Source organism: Eleutherodactylus coqui, chromosome 1 (genome assembly GCF_035609145.1).
Source record: "Eleutherodactylus coqui strain aEleCoq1 chromosome 1, aEleCoq1.hap1, whole genome shotgun sequence".
Lineage (NCBI taxonomy): Eukaryota > Metazoa > Chordata > Amphibia > Anura > Eleutherodactylidae > Eleutherodactylus > Eleutherodactylus coqui.
The window spans coordinates 298,896,856-298,917,929 of record NC_089837.1 but is presented as its reverse complement, the minus strand read 5'-3'; the positions used below and the strand labels follow the sequence as shown (position 1 = coordinate 298,917,929).

The following is a 21,074-nucleotide window of genomic DNA, read 5'->3' as shown; positions in this document are numbered from 1 at the left end:
AAGCTTAAAGGGGTTGTCTAGTCTTAGGGCTCACGTGCATGAGCAGTATATTCAGCACCAATGACACGGCTAGAACTCGCCCCGTGAGATCAGGGAAGCTTCTCTCAAAGCACTTTTCTGATCTCATAGGACAAGGTTAATCCAATCATTGCCACTAAATATGCTCCTCCTCCAGGGTTATCCAGGACCAGAAGAGGGGAGAACAACGAGTCCCGTGTCTATAGACTGTCCAATACTACAGCTTAAACCCAATTCCCTTAATAGGGGCTGTCCTATGAGGAGTGGAGGAACTTACGTATACTCTTTCCTGGACATACAATATATCTGATCAGAGGTCTGAGCTCTGGAACCCCCACAAAAACAAAAAAAAAAACTAAACAAAAAAAACACACAATAGGGATTCAGAGTTTCCCAGAATAAATGGAGCAATGGCCACACCTACACTGTTCCATTAATTTATATGGGACTACCAGAGACCACTGAGTGTTTGTTCTCCACTGACAGTCCCATAGAAACACAGTGAGTAGTAGTGTGCATCAGTGATCACTGCTGCAGTCACTCAGTGGGGATCGCAGGGATCAACCCCTCCAATCAGATACTTATTCCCTACCCTGTGACCCATAGACACTAGTGGTGCCATTTCTAACAAAATAAAACACATGAGATTCCTCCTCTCCACCCCCCCAAGCCTGAATAACTGCTTTATGATTAGTGTTTATGGGAAAATTGAATTATGTAGTTAAAGGGAAAGGTTTAAAATTTGTACGTAAACAATGAAGGTTTTCACTGACAGCAGAAATCTTGGTGAAAGACAGATTAGTACATTAGAAATTTGCAAGGGGTCGTCAGGAACGTTTCGTATTTTTTCTTCTATTGATGATCGGCAGGGTCTGCTGGATCACTGCAGCCGTTGTCACCAAGGACAGTGCTGGAAGCAGATTGCGCTGACTATAGCGCAGCGGCTCAGGTGGGTACTGCAGGCGCAGCTCCAATTAAAAATTCAATGAGAGCTGTGCTTACAGTACTAACCCGGCCGTCTGCTTCTTGTGCTGTCCATAGTGCCCGCAGCACTGGGCAGACCTCAGCCGAGCATGTATTGATGACTTGTCCTGCGGATAGGTCATCAAAAGGATAAAACTAAAAAAAAATCCAAATCCCAGACAACCCCTTCAATCCATGGCAATACAAATCTCAAGAGCCAGCCAGTGCACCAAGTTATTGTTTAGCTACCCTTAAACGTTAGCCTGACTCCTGGGGCGCTCTCAATGGCTCTAAAGTCTACATTAATTACTTGACCCCTGGATAAACGTTAACACTTTACAACCCCTTTAATACAGAATAGAGAGGTAACAATTTCCGTACTAAAGAATTCATTATTAAGAAGCCAATTTCCTTTCTTTTAAGCAAAACTATGTTCCCATCACTTTCATTAGGCAAATGTTGACGACAACAAGCAAGGGAATGATTGAAAATGCAAATCATTTAAAGTGGTTTCTTACAATGGGATGAGTAAGTTTTTAGGTATACCTAGCTCCATTTCTAGAAAATTGAAACGCAAGGCTGTGAAGAGTAGGGCTTTGTTTTTGATATGAATCGAGGGCATCAACAGGTTGCTGATCTTAGACTGGGTTCACACGGGGCGGATTTGCCGTGAAATTTACGTGCAGAAATTTGCTGCAGTAAATCCGCCTGCGGCTGCCAATCCCGGGTATAGCCAACCACGTGGACAAGATTTGTCAAAAAGCTAGTCTACACGGGGCGACAAATTAGTTGCGGCAAAGCCGGCACTGTGGCGTGGATTCCTGGGAAACAGCAGGTCTATTTTTTTTTATCTGCTGCGGCCTTGCTCTCCTCAATGGGAGAGCCGGCCGCAACAAAAAAAGCATGTGGCGAAGCCGCTCCAAAACCCCTTTCGGCAAAACCGCAAGATTTCTGCCGAGAATACGACCCGTGGGAACCCAGTCTTACAACAAAACTGCATAACGCTTAAGCTTCATAGTCTTCCCAGACAGAGCTTGCATATTCAAGTGCAACTCAGCAGCTAACTACACATTGTGAGCATAATCAAACATGATGTGGTAGCGCCATTATTAGGGCGCTATTACAAGAGCGCTAGCTGTTGGCGGTTGTGTATTAGTGCTCTTAGGCTACCATTACAGTTTGCAGTACTGCACTGCAAGATGCAGGAGAAACTACACTGATTACAGCTGGCACCTGGACATCAGTTCAGAGACTATGAGATGTCAAGCTGCCAGCAGTAATCGGTGTAGCTCCACCTGCGTTTTGAAGGGTGGTAAGGCTGCATTCCCACGATAGGGTCAGCAAGATTGCGCTTCCATTAGCAGCCACAAGCTGGTACCGGTTGCATGGGAATGCAGCTATATAATAGGAGCCTTTAGACTCATGTCAATTATATTAAATGTAATGAATACTTCCTAATCAGCAGCTGATGGTATGGGTTCAACTAGTTAGCAGGCATGTTATTTCAATGAAGCACGTAAGCCTGAAAAAGCAAACAGTTGGCAAATGTCAAATCAGCAGGATCTGCTGATTAATATAAGGTCTATGGTTATCAGAGAAATGTAGTGTTATATAGCGCCCATTCAAATGATAGGCATGTAACATGCTTTGTGGGGGATAAAGCATATGAGATGAGCTTGGCCAGCTGATCCATTTTCAACACTAACTTAATATACAGGCATGTAGGTTGTGATTCACTTACATCGCACCGCATATTATACAAATCCAAAATGTAGGCAGAAACTTTAAAAAGCACTAGGTTGCCCATTTTTTAACCAATTAAAACCAGACAAACTTTCCCATTTGTTTTTATCTTCAGATTGTAAAATTTTGTATTCTGTTGTCTTTAAGAGATGAGCGAGCACGCTCGGATAAGTCAGTTACTCAAGCAAGCGTCGCTCTTTTCAAGTAACTGCATTCTAGTCCGAACAGGCTCAAGGGGGAAAGATCTCTCCCCCCAGCACCTGCTCGGACAAGAATGCGGTTACTCGAGAAGAGCGACGCTTGCTTCAGGAACTGACTTATCCGAGCGTGCTCGCTCAACTCTATTGTCTATAGAGGGCTGCTATCTTTCCTGAGCTACACCTAACAGCATTAAAAGTTACCCGGGGACATAGTACTGTTCAAAAACCTTTTCAGTCTGCGGTAGTAAAAAAAAAAAAAAAAAAAAACCCCACAAATGTTACTTACCCTGCAGTCTTGAAGTTCAGTGGGGAACAGAGAGCCAGCAAGGAAAGAGGCGGCCACGGGTATTCACCGGCTGAAGGGAGGTGGTGATTGGCTGCAACAGTCACATGGCCCATTGGTTTGGGACATAATCGCCAGCTCCATCCACCAGGAAGTGACATTCACAGAGAACGGAAAGTCGGGAAGACGGCGCCGCAGCGTGGAAAGGTAAGAGGTCTGTTATTTTACTACCGCAGACTAGAGAGGTTTTTGAACACAAGTAGGTCCCTGGATAACCCCTTTATGTGGGAGGAGGCGCCCGTCGTCCCAGCAATGATCGCTCCTGTGCTTTCACAGAGGAACAAGGATTGCTCAGTGAATAGAGGCGGAGCGGGCTGGGAGATCGCTTCCCACCTCCATTCACAGCAAACAGGCCGTTATTCATAGACTAACTACTGTCTGTTCACACAGGCCGACTAATTTTTATGCCTGCAAAATCTGCAAATTATTGTTTGCTGTTAAGTAGCCCACAGCAGTAACATTTGAACAATGAATACACAGATTCCTGCAAACCGGCGATAAACTGAATACTTCAGTGTAAAGGGGCCCTTAGAGAAGTTTTACATCAGCCTCATGGGCCATTCACACAATGGTCAGGAGGGGACCCATTGACTTGTATAGGAGACGGTTTAAGCATGTTATGCCACCTGTCTCAATGCAACACAATGCTATTAAAGCCAAATGTCCTCAGTTGCAATATAGCCAATAAGCCTTTGATAGCTTTCAGATGAAGCCTCAGTGTTTATTTTTTTTAAAAATGCATTTGATTTGTCAAGGGCTAAAGGTGTGTGAGGGTAAAGATAGGTGTAATTTCTATTGTCACAAGCCATGTTGGACATAACACTGGACACCAGTCACCATAGTCCCCATATCTTACTCATGATCTAGCAGTACTACTACCACTCCAAAAGTAACTATGAGAACAATGATTTCTGGCCTCTCCGTTTAGTCTTTGGGAACTGAGCTCTTTGTACACAACTTTTTGGGTGAGTTAAGGTTTATTTACACGCAAAGATGATCACTCAAAATTTGCCAGAAACTGACAGTTTTGAGCGACCATTTTACATTCAGGCCCTTTTAGACAAAACGTGAATCGCTTAACACAAAAACAAAACGCTCAAAAGCAGTCTTTTCAGCGATTCTCGTTCTCTCTAAATGCAGGGACATTGTGCAGTTTTCATGCACGAGCCGCTGATCGCTGAATTCTAGCAAGCTAGAATTCAGCGATCAGCTGTCATCAGCGGAGCAGGCCGTTATCAGCCGGCTGCTCTGATAAGATTCTCTGTGCCTGTATCCTGTTGTGAATTCACAGTGGGGACACTGGCAGTCAGAGCAGAGAAGAATACAGCTGTTTGTTTATGCAAAGCAGCTGTATTCTATCAGCGGCCACGGCTGTGTCCCGCTCCGCTTGCATATTCTATAGTAGCTACTATAAAGTATGCAAAGATGATCACTCAAAACTGTCACTCAAACCATCATTTGAGTGATCATCTATCAGTGTAAATGGGGCTTTAGGTACTAATAGGCTAATCAGTCCATTACTAGCTAACTAGCTTCATTTGCATGTATTTAGAGAACAGCAGGTGTTCAGTTCTCTAAATAAAATCGCTTTTGTTCTGCTGCAGCTGCAAACAATGCTATCAGCGCTGCCCGTGGAGAACACAGCATGCCACCTCTCTTATGGACAACGGATTTTATGCTGAGCTACACTCAGTGATAGATGAAGAATGCACAGTAAGTGCGTGATGGGCAAACATTTACATGCAACTCCTATCGCTCAAAAGCCCTCGCTTGGACAATTTCTGAGTGATAATCATTGCTTGTAAATCAGCCTTCAGAGAGGAGATACAAAGTTATCACTTTAAATTTTGTCCAATTATACCACACCTAAAAACAGAAATTCACACCTGAAAGTGGAAAGCAGACGCTGCCACCTCTTATAGAGAAATTAAATGCCTATTACACAACTATTTATAACCCAGAAGGCAAGGGGGAACTGCTAATAAATGGTGCGCTAATCATTGCAAGTCTCTCCCCCAGCCCCCAACACCACAGCCCCAGTTGGGTTGCATTTGGATCACAGAGCAAGCATACATTGGTAGTATTGTACATCTAAGTCTATATGATGATACTTACCCTGCGCTGGAGAATTCTCCACAGACCCTGCTTCAAAAAGAATTAAAAAGATTGCAATCACTTTATAAAGAGCCGTCTACACAAAAACTACTGAACTGTACACATATAGCATGAATTAAATCTATACAGAGTTTACTGCTGGTTGCAGGGGGAAAAAAACACTACACATTCTAGGGTTTGCAGACAGGCACAAATATACTTCTATTCTGGCTATTTATTAAGGGGATTTGCAGCTAAATGTAAAAAACGGTCATATTAGCAGATCAGAAGCTAGAGTGAAAGTTTGGAAAATAAGTTTTAGTTCCAGAGATACTGGCATTTCAGTTTTGTTGCATCAGGCATTGAGACAACAGGATATGCAGCCATATTGGTTGTCACCTGTGATTTAGAACCAGAGGGTAAACGGTCACTGCGTCAGCATGTTCTATTAAAGTAACAAGCTATGGCTATGTCCACACAGACAAAAGTAATCCATTGAATAATTATTATTCAATTGTCACGGAGTTTAAGCTGCATTGTCAAGTGTGAAATGCGGGGTGAGAATCTGTAGAAAGAATTGACATGCTTCAGATTTAAAATTCCCACCGCATGTTTGTTCTGCACCCGTTATTACAGTAGTAGCCAAGTAGATCAGATTATATGTGGTAGATGCTCTGCTATTTAGCACCGAGAGAACCCCCACCCCCATGTATACGTTCAGTATGAACATCCTCACGAAGTAGCTGCAACAGCAAAGCTCTAAATCTGAATTTACTGAGTGTTGCAACTTTCAAAATGAGGTTGCCAACCAAAATTTAAAGTGGTGACCTATCCTGCATGGATTTTTTCTGTACAGTTGGGTATATGGAAAGACACACTCCAAAATTCTGCTGCAAATGATAAAAAAGTACATTGCTAAACTCAGTCTCCCCACTATCATATGCTGCCCCCAGATCAAACCGCATGGAAGGAAAACATGCTAACTTTAAAAGGCCACTCCAACAAGTCATTTTTTACCCCCATCCCTGCTCCCCTAACCCAATTGCCTATCACACTTGAGCTCTACCATGTATATTGCAGTAATTTCCATGCAGTGCAGCCTCCTGTCTGATACTGATCATGCACTCTTGTTGCAGAGATTTCTGCTTTCACTATTGTGCAATACCAAGCTCATGATTTATCAGCACAGCATTACATAAGCAGCTAGAGACTGTACCATCTCCGCTGCAGGAAAAACACTGCCATTACATTCTGTACTCTCCTAAATAAGCTATAGGCCAAAAGTAAACAGTCAGTAGGAGGAGTTGTGATCTCCTCTATAATAACTGACAGGAGTGGAGTGATCATCAGTAACTATGATAGGAGTGTCTGTTTCCCCCTCTGAGGAGCATGTGTGGTACACTCTAATATCACACAGGAAATATGCTGAGAAAGTGACCAGTTTGAGAAAATAAACCCAAGTAAATCTGAGCTAGTCAGAATTATATTACAAGATCACCTGAATAGAAAGGCCAGAAAGATTCAGACAGAAGGGAATAAACTAACCAGGGTTACACTAGCTGATTTTTATATATATACACTGGGGAAGTGTCACATAAGCAATTGTTTTATTAGTTGAGATGTGTGCCCGTTAATGGTTTATATAGATAAATTATAAAATCCCCACATACACCATTTAATTCTTAGTTCTATAGTTGAAAAATGAACATAATTACTTTATTGAAAGTAGTTTCATGCTGGATTTTAAGACATTGACACAAGACAGGTTTTGTAACATTCAATTAAACCTTTATAAAAAAAAACAAAAAAAAACAAAACACAAAAACAAACTGTCCCCTACGTTTAGACCTATAAGCTAAGCTTATGGCTAGAAGTAGGTGACCTGCCGAGTCAGAGGATGTACGTGTTATACTCGCCTCCCCAATTGTTTCCTGGGGGCAGTGCTGGGAGTGCCTGCTCTGTAGTCTGTTCGGTTTAATTTTGTAATGGGCAGACTACTTTGCAGCACCGCACAATGCGCTGAGTGGCAGCTTCCAGCGCCCATACCGGGAAAGGTACGTATAATATTCACATGCTCAAACTCAGTGATCACCTCCATTTAGCCCAGAAGCTTAACTTATGGGGCTAGAATTAGGAGACAGTCTACTAAGGGATTTACATTGTGAATCTAGTAACATACAAGAACTACAGAGGCAAAAATGACAAATACAGTATTTAAAAGTACTAAAAGCCAAAAAAGAAAAAAAATGCCAGTCTATGTCAGAGGAAGCCATAATATCCATACCTAGCTATAGGCTAAATAGGACAGTATGGCTGCTGTGACATGTCTGCTTTGCTGTGGGTAGCATGTGACAGCATGAGAAGATCTGTCTTACTGCAAAAAGTGTCGTAGGAGCATTTTCCGAATTTAAACCATGGTTCCCAGACTCCAATCTCTGCCCCAATGAGTCCAGAGGATGGTCTCTACTGTCCATCACACAGGAAAGCAACAGCTTTATGTTGTATACACTGATAAGTTGTATGAAGGGGATATTGTCTCCAGAGTAATGAGCCACAGTGATTCTATGGACTGGAATAGAAGGAATTCTAATAGCAATAAGATAAGGTCTGACAGGTCAACTAGAAAGAAAGGACTAATGTAATTCTGTGGCAAGTTTGGAACAAGGCTATTTCAGCAGCAAGCAAGCTTCAGCAGCAAGATGGACTGTTTATTTTTGTTAGGTGGTTTAATGGAATAGCAAAATACACAGTGTCATGACAAGATACTGAAGGTGCCCAGGTATCCATGATGCAGTCCTTAAATACTTTTATACCCCTGGCTTAATGTATACATACCTAAAACAGAACAGAATGCTGCCTCTAAGGGGCTGTTCACATTTTGAATGCATGTTTAGCATACATGTTAACTATTCTGAAAAAGAACCTACAGAAACCTATGCAGTTTTAAGCAAATCTGTTAAATGAGAGCCTGTCAAGTCACCCAGGCTGCCCGGGTAACACTATAGTGACGGATGCACCAGTTTCAATAGTCAATTATACCGAACGGCTTAGTGTTTTTTTTGCAAAATTTTGCTTTTGAAACTCTGCAGGGCTGACCTAGAGGAGAGTCCAGTGAAGCCCTTACATATTCATATATGCACACTCCTCCAGAGGCTGATTGGCAGGTCTCTTCATATGTACAACATAGAAGGATCTGCCAATCAGCATCTGGAGAGAGGAGGGTGTGTGCACACATGAATACGCATAGTTTCAAAATTAAGGCTAACAAGACCATTAAACCATTGGTATGAAGGACAGAGCACTGAAGTCATTGTGTTCCTGTACCGCCTGTAGCCGGGCATCTTAAGGGACCCAACAGGTTGTTTTTAAACAATCACTTTCCTTTAATGGAAGTGTATGGCATGACGACACTAAATGGCCTACAAAAAAAAACAAAAAAAAAAAAAAAAACCCTTCCTGAATAGGGCCGTCAGCTCTGCTGCCCGTCAGGTATTCCACGTGAAACGTTGGAGCGTCTGTTCTTTTAACCATGTTGTGCCGTTTGTTATTCCTCCTAGACTTTCATGTATAAACTGACAACTGGGTGTTCTAAACGGACACTGTACTATCAGTGCAAGTCTGCAGGAACATACCCCAGTTCATACATGAACTCCGAGGAGGTAAAACAGTAACAGCACAACGCAGTTAGGAGAAAAGATGGTCTAACAGTAATTGCTTGTACTTCCCGTGAAAACACATATCAGGAGTGATTACAGGTCCTTTTTAAGTAAAGCATTGTGCAAGTATACATTGTATAATATGGGGTGGACAGTGACATATTCCACCTAGTTCTCTCTTCTAGTGCAATTTGCCAGGGCCCACATAAGATGGGGAAAATTGGCATCTACTTTAAAGGGTTTTTTGGCCTTCCTCTGGATCAACATTGGAGGGTAATAGGCTGCACTGGATGACATTTCTTTTTTCGGCCTTAAACGATGCCTGACACTCGTCCCTGTGTATCCTCGTTCAGTTACATGAGTGAGTATCGCTGGATTGCTGCCAGCAGGGAGGCTGGAGGACAGTTCTCTCCCCCACCACTCTCCATTCACTGTAAGCAGCGGTCCTTCAATACTGAACAACTGCTTTTTACACTGAAAACGTCTCCTCCAGTCATTCAGTGTCTGCATGCTCTTACACGGGACAATCATGCAATACTCTGCGGGAGCCTCAACAACCACAACCATATCATCCTGTGTAAGAGGGCCTTCACCATTACTGGCTTTTAATGAAAACGACCAACCTCTTATACCTGTGCAGCATAATATTGACAACTTATAATACAGTTACAAAGGTAAGTCATTTGCAAACAAAGAAGGTCTGCAAGTCAGAATTCCCAATGTTCCTCCCTAACAGTATGTACTGAAGACATTGCAATATATTTGCACATCATCTCAACACCAAGCTGCTTGTAACAGTAAATGATTATACATCAAGCCTAGGCCTCCGGTACTGGAGATTCTTCCTTCACATACCGATGACCCCGTAGTAGTGTTTTCTGGTCCTCGGTCTACCTGAAGATCTCTACTGAAGACAACCTAGGTTTGTGCATCCATGGGATATATAGGACATCAGTTTGTTGCTGCCTCATATTATTGCCTTAAAAGGGGATGTTCACTTTCAGACATGCATTAAAAAACAGATTATGATTCTCCCCATTGTTTAACCCTTTCGTGATCAGCCCATGTTGTGCCCTAAAGGGGTTGTCTCGCGGCAAACCTTAAAATTTTACCTTACCCCATTCCCCCTGTCACCCCCCTGGCATAAAATAGCAAAGTAAAGCGGTTTTTAAGCCGCTTGCTACTTACCGATCCGACGAAATAAGGACTTTTAAAAAAAATCTACTCCCAAAATGGCCACCGGTCCTTTCCCAGGGATGCACTGCGGTTTTCTCCCATGGTGCACCGCGGGTCTTCTCCCATGGTGCACCATGGGCTCTGTGCGTTCCATTGCCGATTCCAGCCTCCTGATTGGCTGCAATCGGCACACGTGACAGGGCGGAGCTACGCGATGACGTGTAGAAGAGGGCGGAGCCAGAACGCCGCTCGTGCCTGGACCGAGCAGAAGGGGAGAAGACCGCACAGCGCAAGCACGTCTAAAAAAGCAAGACGACATCAGAATTAGACGGATCCATGGAGACGGGGACGCCAGCAACGGAGCAGGTAAGTGAATAACTTCTGTATGGCCAATATTTAATGCACAATGTACATTACAAAGTGCATTAATATGGCCATACAGAAGTGTATAACCCCACTTGCTGCCGCGAGACAACCCCTTCAAGGATCAAGAGCCATAACTTGTTGGTATGGCCATGTGAGGGCTTTGTTATACAACACTAGTTGTATATTTTAATGGTACAACTCTGTGGCACATGTATTGTATAGCTTAATCACTTATTTTTTGGGTTTTTGAATTTCACCTTTCAGTAAAACAAAACTTATCTGGACCCGCATTTTTTTTTGCCTGTTAAAAACCATAAAAAAAACTGGTTTTGTGGGGAAAAACGTTTTTCTTCAATTGGATTAACTCTTTTCAAGTAAACTTTATTGAGCTTTGACACCATTTTTCTTAGTCCCTAAAGATGCGATTGTTCTATTGCAAGGACAGTACACTGCATTACTTAAGCTCATGCCAACAGACCATTGGTCTCTCGGAAGGTGGGGACTACTAGGCTGAATTACACAGCAGCAGACATGGAGGCCTTTTACAGGCTCTGGCTGATATGGAAACCCATTAGTACCAATCGCATTGTGGGGTGCCAATGGGTAACAGAAAGAGCTCCCTACAGTCATCTGATTATGCTGCAGTTACAATTATGGCATATAAGTAGTTAAACTGCCTAAGTTCTGAGGTTTCTCAGACAAGCCACCACCTTAAAAAGATGTGCAGGCTTAAACCCCATTAGTGAGGTCAGTAAAAAGGTGAATTGTGGTCACAAAGGGGTTAATTCTGTCATCTTCATGGGGCTACCTATACACATAAGATAACTGACAGCCCAATGCCGCCATACACATTAGACCAGCCAGAGCCACTGAAATGTAATATGTATGGCCAGTCCAAGCCTCATCCTGTCCATGAATTCATACAAGTCATCTGCTGAACAAGACAGATCCAGATTAGGCTTCACCCTTACTGGCTGAAGGTCTATCAACTCTAAGAGGGAATACGAAGTGCTGCACACGTCTGCTATGCTTTTATATTCTCTCATAACCCCTCAGTAAGCAATATAGTCAGTGGTCTGAAGGCCAGCATGAAGCAGGCTCAGGAGCAGAGGCCGCTTCACAACTGGTAGTCATCAGCCGTTGTTTTATACAGCTGCTGACAATGCTCATGAACAGAGCCAGCTTCAATTTCGGCTGTTTTAACAGCGTTTAGATGATTCAGTCAATACAGACTGGAGTCTAAGCAGTGACAGAGGTTTCCTCCCTTCTAGGAACCCATTAGTCCCCTTTGTGACACAATCACAAGGTGCCAATGGGTTGCTAGGCAGCCTGGGACCTTGTGAAGGCTTCCAGGGCTGCAATGGATCTGAGACAATTAAAGGTTAACTAAAAACTTTTACAAACTTCTGACGTGTTACAGTGACATCAGGAGTTGTGATTGGTGGGGTGTGTGGATGAGACAACCCCCACCACTGCTGGCTAAAACGATTGGGTAGGTGCACTCAGCTGAGCGCTGTGGCAATCTACAAAACCCATACACTGCTCTGAGCAGTGATTGAGACAGCTGTATGGGCACAATGCTCAGATGAGCACCTCTGTCCATTTGAGCGCTCGCAGCACCCAGAACTGCACCAAAACTACTGAAATGTCAGAAGCTTGTAAAAAAGTTCAGTTATTTAAGCCCTGGGGGGGGGGGAAGTAACTTTTAGAAGAAAAAAAAAAAAAAGTTTAAAAAGAACAAACTTTTCAGTTTATTATATATATATAATAGCCATCTGATAGGCTGGCCGCGGACAGTCGCAATGATTCTCCGCTTGTGGACAGGTGCCCGCGCTTTCCATAGCAATGCTATGGAAAGAGTCAGCCGGCGTGCCCGTGAACAGGCACCCTTAAGCAGTTAAAGCCTCTAGTTTCATTGCAATTGAGTCAGAACCCCGAGAGATAAACTAAACAGATTGTGGAAAATAAAACCACCTAGTGAAAAAAAAAAATAAAATAATAAAAACATCCTGCGCAGGCATACTGATATAAGTATACCTCATCTAGAGCGAGAGTGGAAAATAGGACTGCATCATACGTGACTACTATGGAACTTTTTCACATGTCACATGCATCATTATGTACAGTAGTACTAGGCAGTGTATGTGTGATTCTAGTAGTTGGGGCGAAGGCCGCTTGTCCACGGGTGAATTTTCATTGCATTCCCTGCAGCGATAATCCAGCTAAGGGGAACAGAGGCTCACCGCAGAGAACGGTCAGCTGTCTCCTGCTCCCCGGCGGCAGCTCCCACCGCAGGATATCGCTACGCCCGTGGACAGGCAGCCATAGTAAGCACTTCTTAGAAGCTGAGAAAGCACATCAGAGTCTACTTCTCTCTCTGCAGCAGCTTCCTCCTTACCTTCCCAGTAGGCTTCTATGGGCAGCATGAGATAACACTCCTAAGACTTAGAGACAGACTTCACATAGGCAGTGAACAGCAAAATTAGGAGAGACCCCTAGCAGCCAATATTTTAGAGGATTTTTTTTTTAGATAAGTGATTCGTACTTTTCAACAAGATTTGGCCATCACATAAGCATGTGATAACTTGCAAAAGGCAGGCTGCATATTTTAGTCATTTGATCTTTAGAGAACACAATCTAAACATTTAATCAGCATTACACGATTTAATAATTTGCTCCACACTTTAATGACATTTCAGTTTATTCAACATTGCAGCAAGGGTTCCTTAACACTACCCAATTTGCTTAAGACGACAAGTGTTAATCAAGAAATTAGTAGCTGAGCCTTAGGGTCCCCATTAACTCACAGCAGAAGAAATCCACAGTGGATTCTAGTCATGCTGCGGATTTCACCGTGAACTTTATTCATTGCAATGTGTGAAATTTGCAGCTCAAATCCACAAAGTCATGTGCGAATTTCACTATACAGATTCACTTGCAGAAGGTTTCTGCTATGCAAGCACATACCCCTAGTACCAAGAGAGGCTGCACTTACAGAACTGCTATGCCTGGATAAACTTTGAAGGTGAGCACCATGGCGATTTTGTTCTAATGGCCAGGAGCGACCTTAGCCTCACTGACCAAACATTGAAGGCCCATACTAAGACTAAGGCCTCCAGCACACGGGCGAATTTACATAGCGAAATCCAGAGCAGGATTCAGTCTTCGGATCTTACAGCAAATCCAACCATACTATGCTATGGCAAAACGGGATTTCCTGCTCATGCGCGGAAATACATTGCGATTTTCCACTCGTGGGGAGAAATCGCAGCATACTGCGATTTTGTGCGACCTACACACGGCCAGCTTCGATTGAGGTCAATGGAAGCCGTCCATCCTGCGGCCATTCTGCAATTGTTGCAGAATGGTCGCGGCAGCAGGGTCATAGCAACGGCACGGCATCCTCTACTGCTCATGTGTGCTGGCCCATCAGCAGCAGAGAAGACAGCAGAAAGGTAAGCAGGGGGTCACCGGGTCATACTCCGCTGCAGGAATCCTGCATGCGGGGTCCAACACCACCCATATACAGGCAGCCAAAGTATCAAGGCTTAAGTTCTTTAAAGTCATTTAGTGCTGTTCACAGAAACTAGTGCTTAATGAAAGGTGTGTGGCCTAGGTAGACTAAATTTTGATGCAGTCATGTCCAGTGACAGGATAGGAGCTGAGCACCGTATGTAAACATATCACTACTGCAAAGAACATGGGCCCTTAGACTCAGCTTTAAGCTGGGGAATGGAGAAATGCATTCAGTTCTACTACATCCAGAGTATCTTGTATTACAGCCTGAAAGATAGTGTTCAAGTTTAGTAGCTCTAAAAAAGATCAAACCCCAAAAAAAGGGAAGTAGGAGATGATCAAGCTTTTTTGCCACTGTTACAACATTTCCTTGAAAACGTTAGGTTTAGTGAAGAGGAGGAGTGTCTGAACAGGCATATTTGTGGTTCTATCCAAAACATTATGTAAAGCATATGAAGGGTGTATAAAGCACACTAGGGGGAAACACTACGAAATAGACATTGTAAAAGTCACTTTTCCGTGTAATAAAGAGCTTATAATTGTTTCTGTGGGGTTCATTGTAATGTATCAGAGGCCTTTATTTTACATAATACAAATGCATTTAACATATGACTTCCCTTGGCCTAAGAAAACGTTATCAAGTTACACCCCCAACTTACACAAGACTATGACACATGTACTTTATTCCTGAGAGACATTAATCAGAGGTGGGCAGACACAGAAACAGTGGTAAAGCTTTTTATATATACAGGAGTGTGACTTATACAATGTAATAGGAGATAACTCACCATCTGCATACACACAAGAAGCATTAAAATGTAACAAAAAGCAATGCAAAATTAAAATTACCTTCACAAAAAGACATGTTTTTAAAAACATTTTTTTTTTTTGCTTAAAAAAAACTAAGTGCTTTTCATAAAAAGGAGTTCTAAGGGCACATTCACAAGGGCGGTAGCAGTACAGGAGAGATATGCAGTAGGACATTTACAAGGATGCCGCTTTCGTCTGTACCGTTACAGCCACGAGTGAAGAGCCAAGAGGGTCACTGTATAAAACTTAATAAATGTCAACATTCAAAAAGCACTTTAAATGAACACTTCAAGATTTCCATAAAAATAAATTGGTCACTGTGTAGTCCGAGCCTTCTAGTTTACACTTTGAAAACTATTCTACATTTAGAGGCACCAAGATAAACCATGTACAATTAAAGGCTAGCTATAAGTTTTTAAAAACTAACATGGCATAGGCATTGACTACAGAGACCCCCCTCCAATCACCAAAAGGAAGGGCAGAAGTGCTCAGAGCCCCCTTCACGTCTGATAGTTTCTGCTAGGCTCTCCTCGTAGCACTGAGCCCGCACACTACTTGCTCAGCTCAGGCAGTCAGAGGAAGGGGCACAGCTCTCCGCTGAGCCCTAGTGCCAACTTCATTTTAGTGAGCGAGGGGATTTTAGCACACAGGCCTCACTGATCAAGAGTTTTCAATGTTATTACATTTTAAAATTTCTGTAAATTAAATTGTAACAAAGATATTTAAAATTCTATATTTGCATAGAATATCAAAATACGGTGCAAAAATAATGCTCTCTGAACTAACGGTTAAATCACATTCCTTCAGGAGCCAATGGGGAAATGGACTGACACAAAGCCTGGAGTATGTATGCCCAGCTACGAACAGATGTGTATGTGCAAGAGATTTGTTAAAACAAACAGCTTTTATACCGAAGGAAGCCTTTAGACACTTTATATATAGTTAAACAGTAACATGTATCAGTGTTAGAGAAGCAAGTTTAAAAGCTATGAACACACTTGCGGGTGGCACAATGCTTTTTTTTTTCTTCTTCTGCTGCTTATCATTTTTGCAGTAGGGCTTGAGTAAACATTTTGCACCATTTTTCTTCTCCAGCTTCTAAATCATCACTGTAAAAAGTAACTGCAGTCCAAGTATCATTCCGTAAGTGAGGCTAGACTGTTGGTTTGGTTTTCAGCCCTTCTCTCGTATTTACGTTACCAGCCAATTTATGAGTGCAACCAATTTGCTGTGATCATAAATTAGTTAAGCTGCAGGAGGGAATAGGTAAGGGCTGAAATCAAGCTGGCAGTCCAGCCTCACTGATTGAGACAGGCTGCCTTCACATCTGAGCTTGAAACTCTGTTCAGAGGTTCCATTGCAGATCCGGCACAAAATACCGAAAGTCCCGTAAACAGGACTCTTTAATCCAGTAAAATATTGGACAGCTGAGCGGAAACCAAACAGACCCCATTCTAGTCAATGGGGTCCATGTGGTTCAGTCATAAGACAGATCCTTTCAGCCAAGGGACTCGCCTTTCCTGCTCCCATAATAGCACAGGAAAACAGAACCCCTGACAGATGTGACAGCAGCCTTATTGAGACAGACCGCAAGTGTCTATAATACAGTAATATGTAGAAGTGGCAAGACAAATTGTGCAAAAGGTTTACTCAAGCCCTATTGAAAAATAATTGTCAACCCAAAACACATGCATTTAGGTGGATAAAAATGCCACCCACCCACAAGGGGTCCGTAGCCTTTAAGCCATTAGATATTGAGTATAAGGCCATTGTCACACAGGCATAAGCACATTAGCGTAGCGTATCTATGAGTGCAAGTGAGCGGTTTACCGAGCTTTTGGAATGCACAAAAACACGCAAGCAAGCTCCCATTCATAGAAACAGGCAAGTTTATTAGTTCAATGTGTTATTTCCGTGCGTATGAAATGTGCACACCTAATCCGCACGTGAACAACCCCACTAAAATCAACGGGGTCTATTCACTGAGCATCACACATGCAAAATGCTGAATGCGTTTGTTTTTTTACCTCTGAGGTCTGTTTAAAAACACCATGCTAGGCAATGCTTAGCTATGAAGAGCATATCTAGCGCTTGGGGGACAGACACCGCTATGTATTACACAGGTGACTGTCACAGATCTAAACATTTCCCAACTCCATTAGTACCAGTAAGAATTTCTCCTTAGAAAGAATTCTAAAATAAGTTATTAGAAGGAAATATGTCTGGCCTCTTTAAACTGTATTTACAAGATACCCAGATAAGCTAAGGGACATGGCCACGATTCTGGTGTAAAAATGCTGCACACTAAATGACTATGGGACCCCAAAATCCAAGGATAGTTTTATGGCATTATGCAGGGAGAAAAGGAGAAAATATTAAATCCTACCAGGTTAGAGCAGGGGTGGGGAAACAGATCCACACAAAAATTAAACCTCCACATACATCTCCTGCTTTCCCAGAGGGCTGCAGTAGGAATGACATCCCAATAATAGAACATGTGACTGCTGCAGCTAGCCAGCGATCGAAGTAGGTCGATCAGCTGCAAGTGGTTACATGTCCCTGGTGTCTGTTACATTGTTGCCACAGCAGAAAATTAAGATCTGTATGGGACCAGCAGAACAGGTAAGTATGGCCTTATGTTATCCCACCAACAACCGGGTATTAAGAAGTTTCTCTCTCCCTGGATAACCCCTTTAAATAAGTTGCACGCGTTGGCATCTTATACCAGCCATCATCTGTTCTTTACACTCTGAAGCAGGAAAAGCTAACAAGTCTAAGGGGCTATGTGGACCCTTCTACAGGTGTTAAAAGACTATGCTCAGATACATAAAAGAAACTTGTCACATTAAATCTAAAAAGCAACTCCTGAAAATGTCGGTTTTTATTGTAGATTTTGAATTTATGTCTCAAATATATTTGGCGCAGAACTTTAAGTGCATTTTTAACCTGCTAGTGATAACTAATTTTAGCCCTAAGAAACAGTAAATATTTTAACAGCTGGAAAAAAAAACGTATTTGCGGTACAAGTCTTCGTTTTTATAAAAACTAGTTTTGAGTACATATGTATTAAATGCCTAATTTTTGGGTGGGGAAAACAAAACTATTTCCCCCTTTTTTTTGTTGCAATTTTACAGTGTTTACCCTGTGGTATATTAGGTGGACTACTCTATAAGCGATTACGACAAAGTTAGAGAGACCTTATGTGAGATACAAATTTTCACAAGAACGACTTTTGTTGTCACATTCCAAGACCAGAGCAGTTCTATTGTTCCAGCGACAGAACTGTACAAGGGTTGATTTTGCAAGACAACTTGATTTTTATGGGTACTAGTAGAGGTAAAGTCCCCTGGTGCAAGCACCGAGTCATGACTGACTCCTGACATCACATCGTACGGTTTAGAGGTATATACACAACCTTTAGATTTTTTTATTCCCGTTTTGGGAAGCAAGATGAAACTATTTTAGCATTCTTGTCTAGCTTTTAATGACATTCACTGTACTGAATTAAATGTAATATTTTTATACTAAGGAATGTCATGGATGTGGCGATACCAACTATGTGTAGGTTTTTTTTTGTTCTTTTCATTATTTAAAGCCATTAGAACCCATGGTCAGCAATGACTGCAATCATGTGACAAATGAGCGTGTGTATGTTCTGATTGATTTTGGAGAGGGGAGGAAGGATTGGGGGGGGGGGGGGGGGAAAGGGGTTTAGAACTGCTATTACATTGTCCTTAGTGTACAATTTATAAGCTATTCCAAATCGCAAAAACTTTGTTCTGCAATCATTCTTCCAAAGGGGTAACTCCCAATCACTACACTATGATCAGTGGTGGTATGACTTCTGGAACCATGCCCGATACGAAGGGCAGATGCCCCTTGGCTTTTTCTTTCACCGCTCTCACCCAAATGGTATATCCTAGCAATAAACATCATTTCTAACTAAGAAAATCCACCCTTAAAAAGATTGTCACAATTGACAGATTTTTACTGCATGTGAAAGTCTGCTTGGAAGCTTTTACCATCAGACCAAATACTAATGCCAGTCAAACATTATAATCAGCCACTGACATTTTACAAGATTGTCTCTTTGCCGTAATTATGTGACGATTCAGTGTTTACTCTTCATTGTGTGCATAATGCATATCAAAATAGGAATTATTCACTTCCATCCGGTGCATGAAGATCCAGAAGCCATACCACAACATAACACCTGCTGTATTACAGTGAGACAGATCCTCTGGGCCATTTCACCTGCTGTTTGTATTCTCAATATTTAGCACAGGCCATAAGATAGGAGCTGCAGCTAAGAGAATCTTATCCTGCATTGTGCATTAAAATTGCATTTCAAACTCATGACTAATATGGTCAATGAAAAATCAAAATGTGTCAAATACCTTTCAAGGCTATGACTTTGCTCGCTGGATTCATGATTGCATTATCAGCAGATATTGGCCTACGGATAGGATTGTTCGGGTCATTCATGTCAATGATAACTACTTGGGCTTGTTCTCCAACCTTCTCCCTGATGCAGATGAATTTGTCAGACTCCATAGTGAGTGTACTAAAGCCAATATTAGCAGGGTTAATACCCAGATTTTGGAGCTGAAAGAAAGAAAAAAAAAGGTTAGCATCACTGATATTGACATACCGACAAGAACACAGAAGGAGCACAACTTTTCAAGAAAAAAAAAAAAAGTGTACATAAATACCCAGATATTACTTCTGATAAATTTCTAGAACCAAGAACAGATACTGTATAAGCATCTTCCCATTTGCACATTCCTATGTGAAACACCGAACTGGCACAGATTTTTATGCTGGCTAAAGAGCACAATGTTAATTGTTCAGTCGTTATCTTGCGTTTAACCTGAACGATTATAATCATTCATTTTCACCCATTTAAACAATTTTCTGAACAATAATCATGCCGTGTAAATGCAGCATTAGTCTTAACATTTTCTTTAACTAGTCCAGGAAGGGTGGTATAAGGTCTCCTGCACACAGGCGGGATGGACCCCGCATCAGGGATTCCTGCAGCGGAGTTTGTCCCGATGCCTGGCCGTTGACTCCTGTGTACTTGTCCGGCGGCTCTGCAGATGTGCCACATCTACTTGTGACACTTCTCGGTAAAGCCAATAGGCATAAAGAAAAAAGTAGAAAGCCCCTTAGTTGGTATTCTCATAACTAGGAAATCCCACCGCTTTATGAACCAAGAGAGGCCAACATGTGGAAGTGCTCTGATCCTAAGAAGGAGGATGCAGTGGTGGTTTAATGCTGCTCTTCCTCTGCATAGCTGTACTCCTGACCAGCTGCCCTACTGGATGGAGCTGTGCTGAAGCTCCCTGCACAGAGGATGGTCAGGAGAGCAGCGAACAGGGGGATGGAGCATTAAACCAGCGCCACATCTTCATTTTAAGGATAAGTGGAATCCCAAAGGTAGGTCCTTCGTCGTTAATAAAGTGATAACCTACAGATATACCAACATCTTATGTCAAGATGGAGAAAACCCCTATAACAGGATTTGCAAGTTTATTAGCTGAGAACATAAGCTTTAGGCCGGCTGCACACGAGTGTGCGCCCCCCAGAGACCCCATACTTACCAGCGGATCCGGAGTCTTCGCTCCCGCATGACGCTTCCCTGCCCACCGCCGCCGCGTCACATGACACGGCCGGCCGCATCATATGACGTGGCGGCGGTAGGCGGGAAAGCGTTTTCACGCTATCTTCCGCTGTGTTACAGCGGGAGATAGCGTGAACGGACGGCTTCCATTGGCTGCAATGGAAGCCGTCAGCGCGTACACCCGCGGCAAATAGAGCATGCCGCGGGGGAGGACGGGAGATTTCACGGTGCGGAATTCCGCGATGGAATTCCGCACTGTGTGCCCTGAGCTATTAGGTTCAATAGAACCTAATAGCTGCAGGCAAAACAGATTTTCGCCGCGAATTATGCGGCGGAAATCCGTTCGTGGGAAGGAGGCCTAAATGACATATCATCTGAATATACAGTCTTCCTTTTATTCAGCACCAGACAGAGAAATTACTGAAAAATAAGGGACTGGTACATAGTGCTGCCCTCATAGTACAACCAGACATTTAACCCCACTCTTGTTTATGTGAGCAGAGAATACAGGTCGACAAATATGATTCGCCACATATATAGAAATGCCAACATGAGGTCTACATAAA

The 21,074-nt window shown here is 42.7% G+C and overlaps 1 protein-coding gene across 3 annotated transcripts in view; it reads right to left on the bottom strand.

The window, feature by feature from the left end:
* CLTC (clathrin heavy chain) overlaps positions 1–21,074 on the bottom strand; it is a 74,018-nt gene that overhangs the window by 35,315 nt on the left and 17,629 nt on the right. The window contains exons 2-3 of one of the 3 annotated variants that reach the window (XM_066574449.1): positions 19,283–19,490; positions 5,383–5,412 (exon numbers count right to left, since the gene is read on the bottom strand). In XM_066574449.1, coding sequence (XP_066430546.1) covers positions 5,383–5,412; positions 19,283–19,490 — 238 coding nt within the window. The remainder of the gene's footprint in view (positions 1–5,382; positions 5,413–19,282; positions 19,491–21,074) is intronic. The other 2 variants (XM_066574457.1, XM_066574467.1) reach the window with 2 other exon arrangements.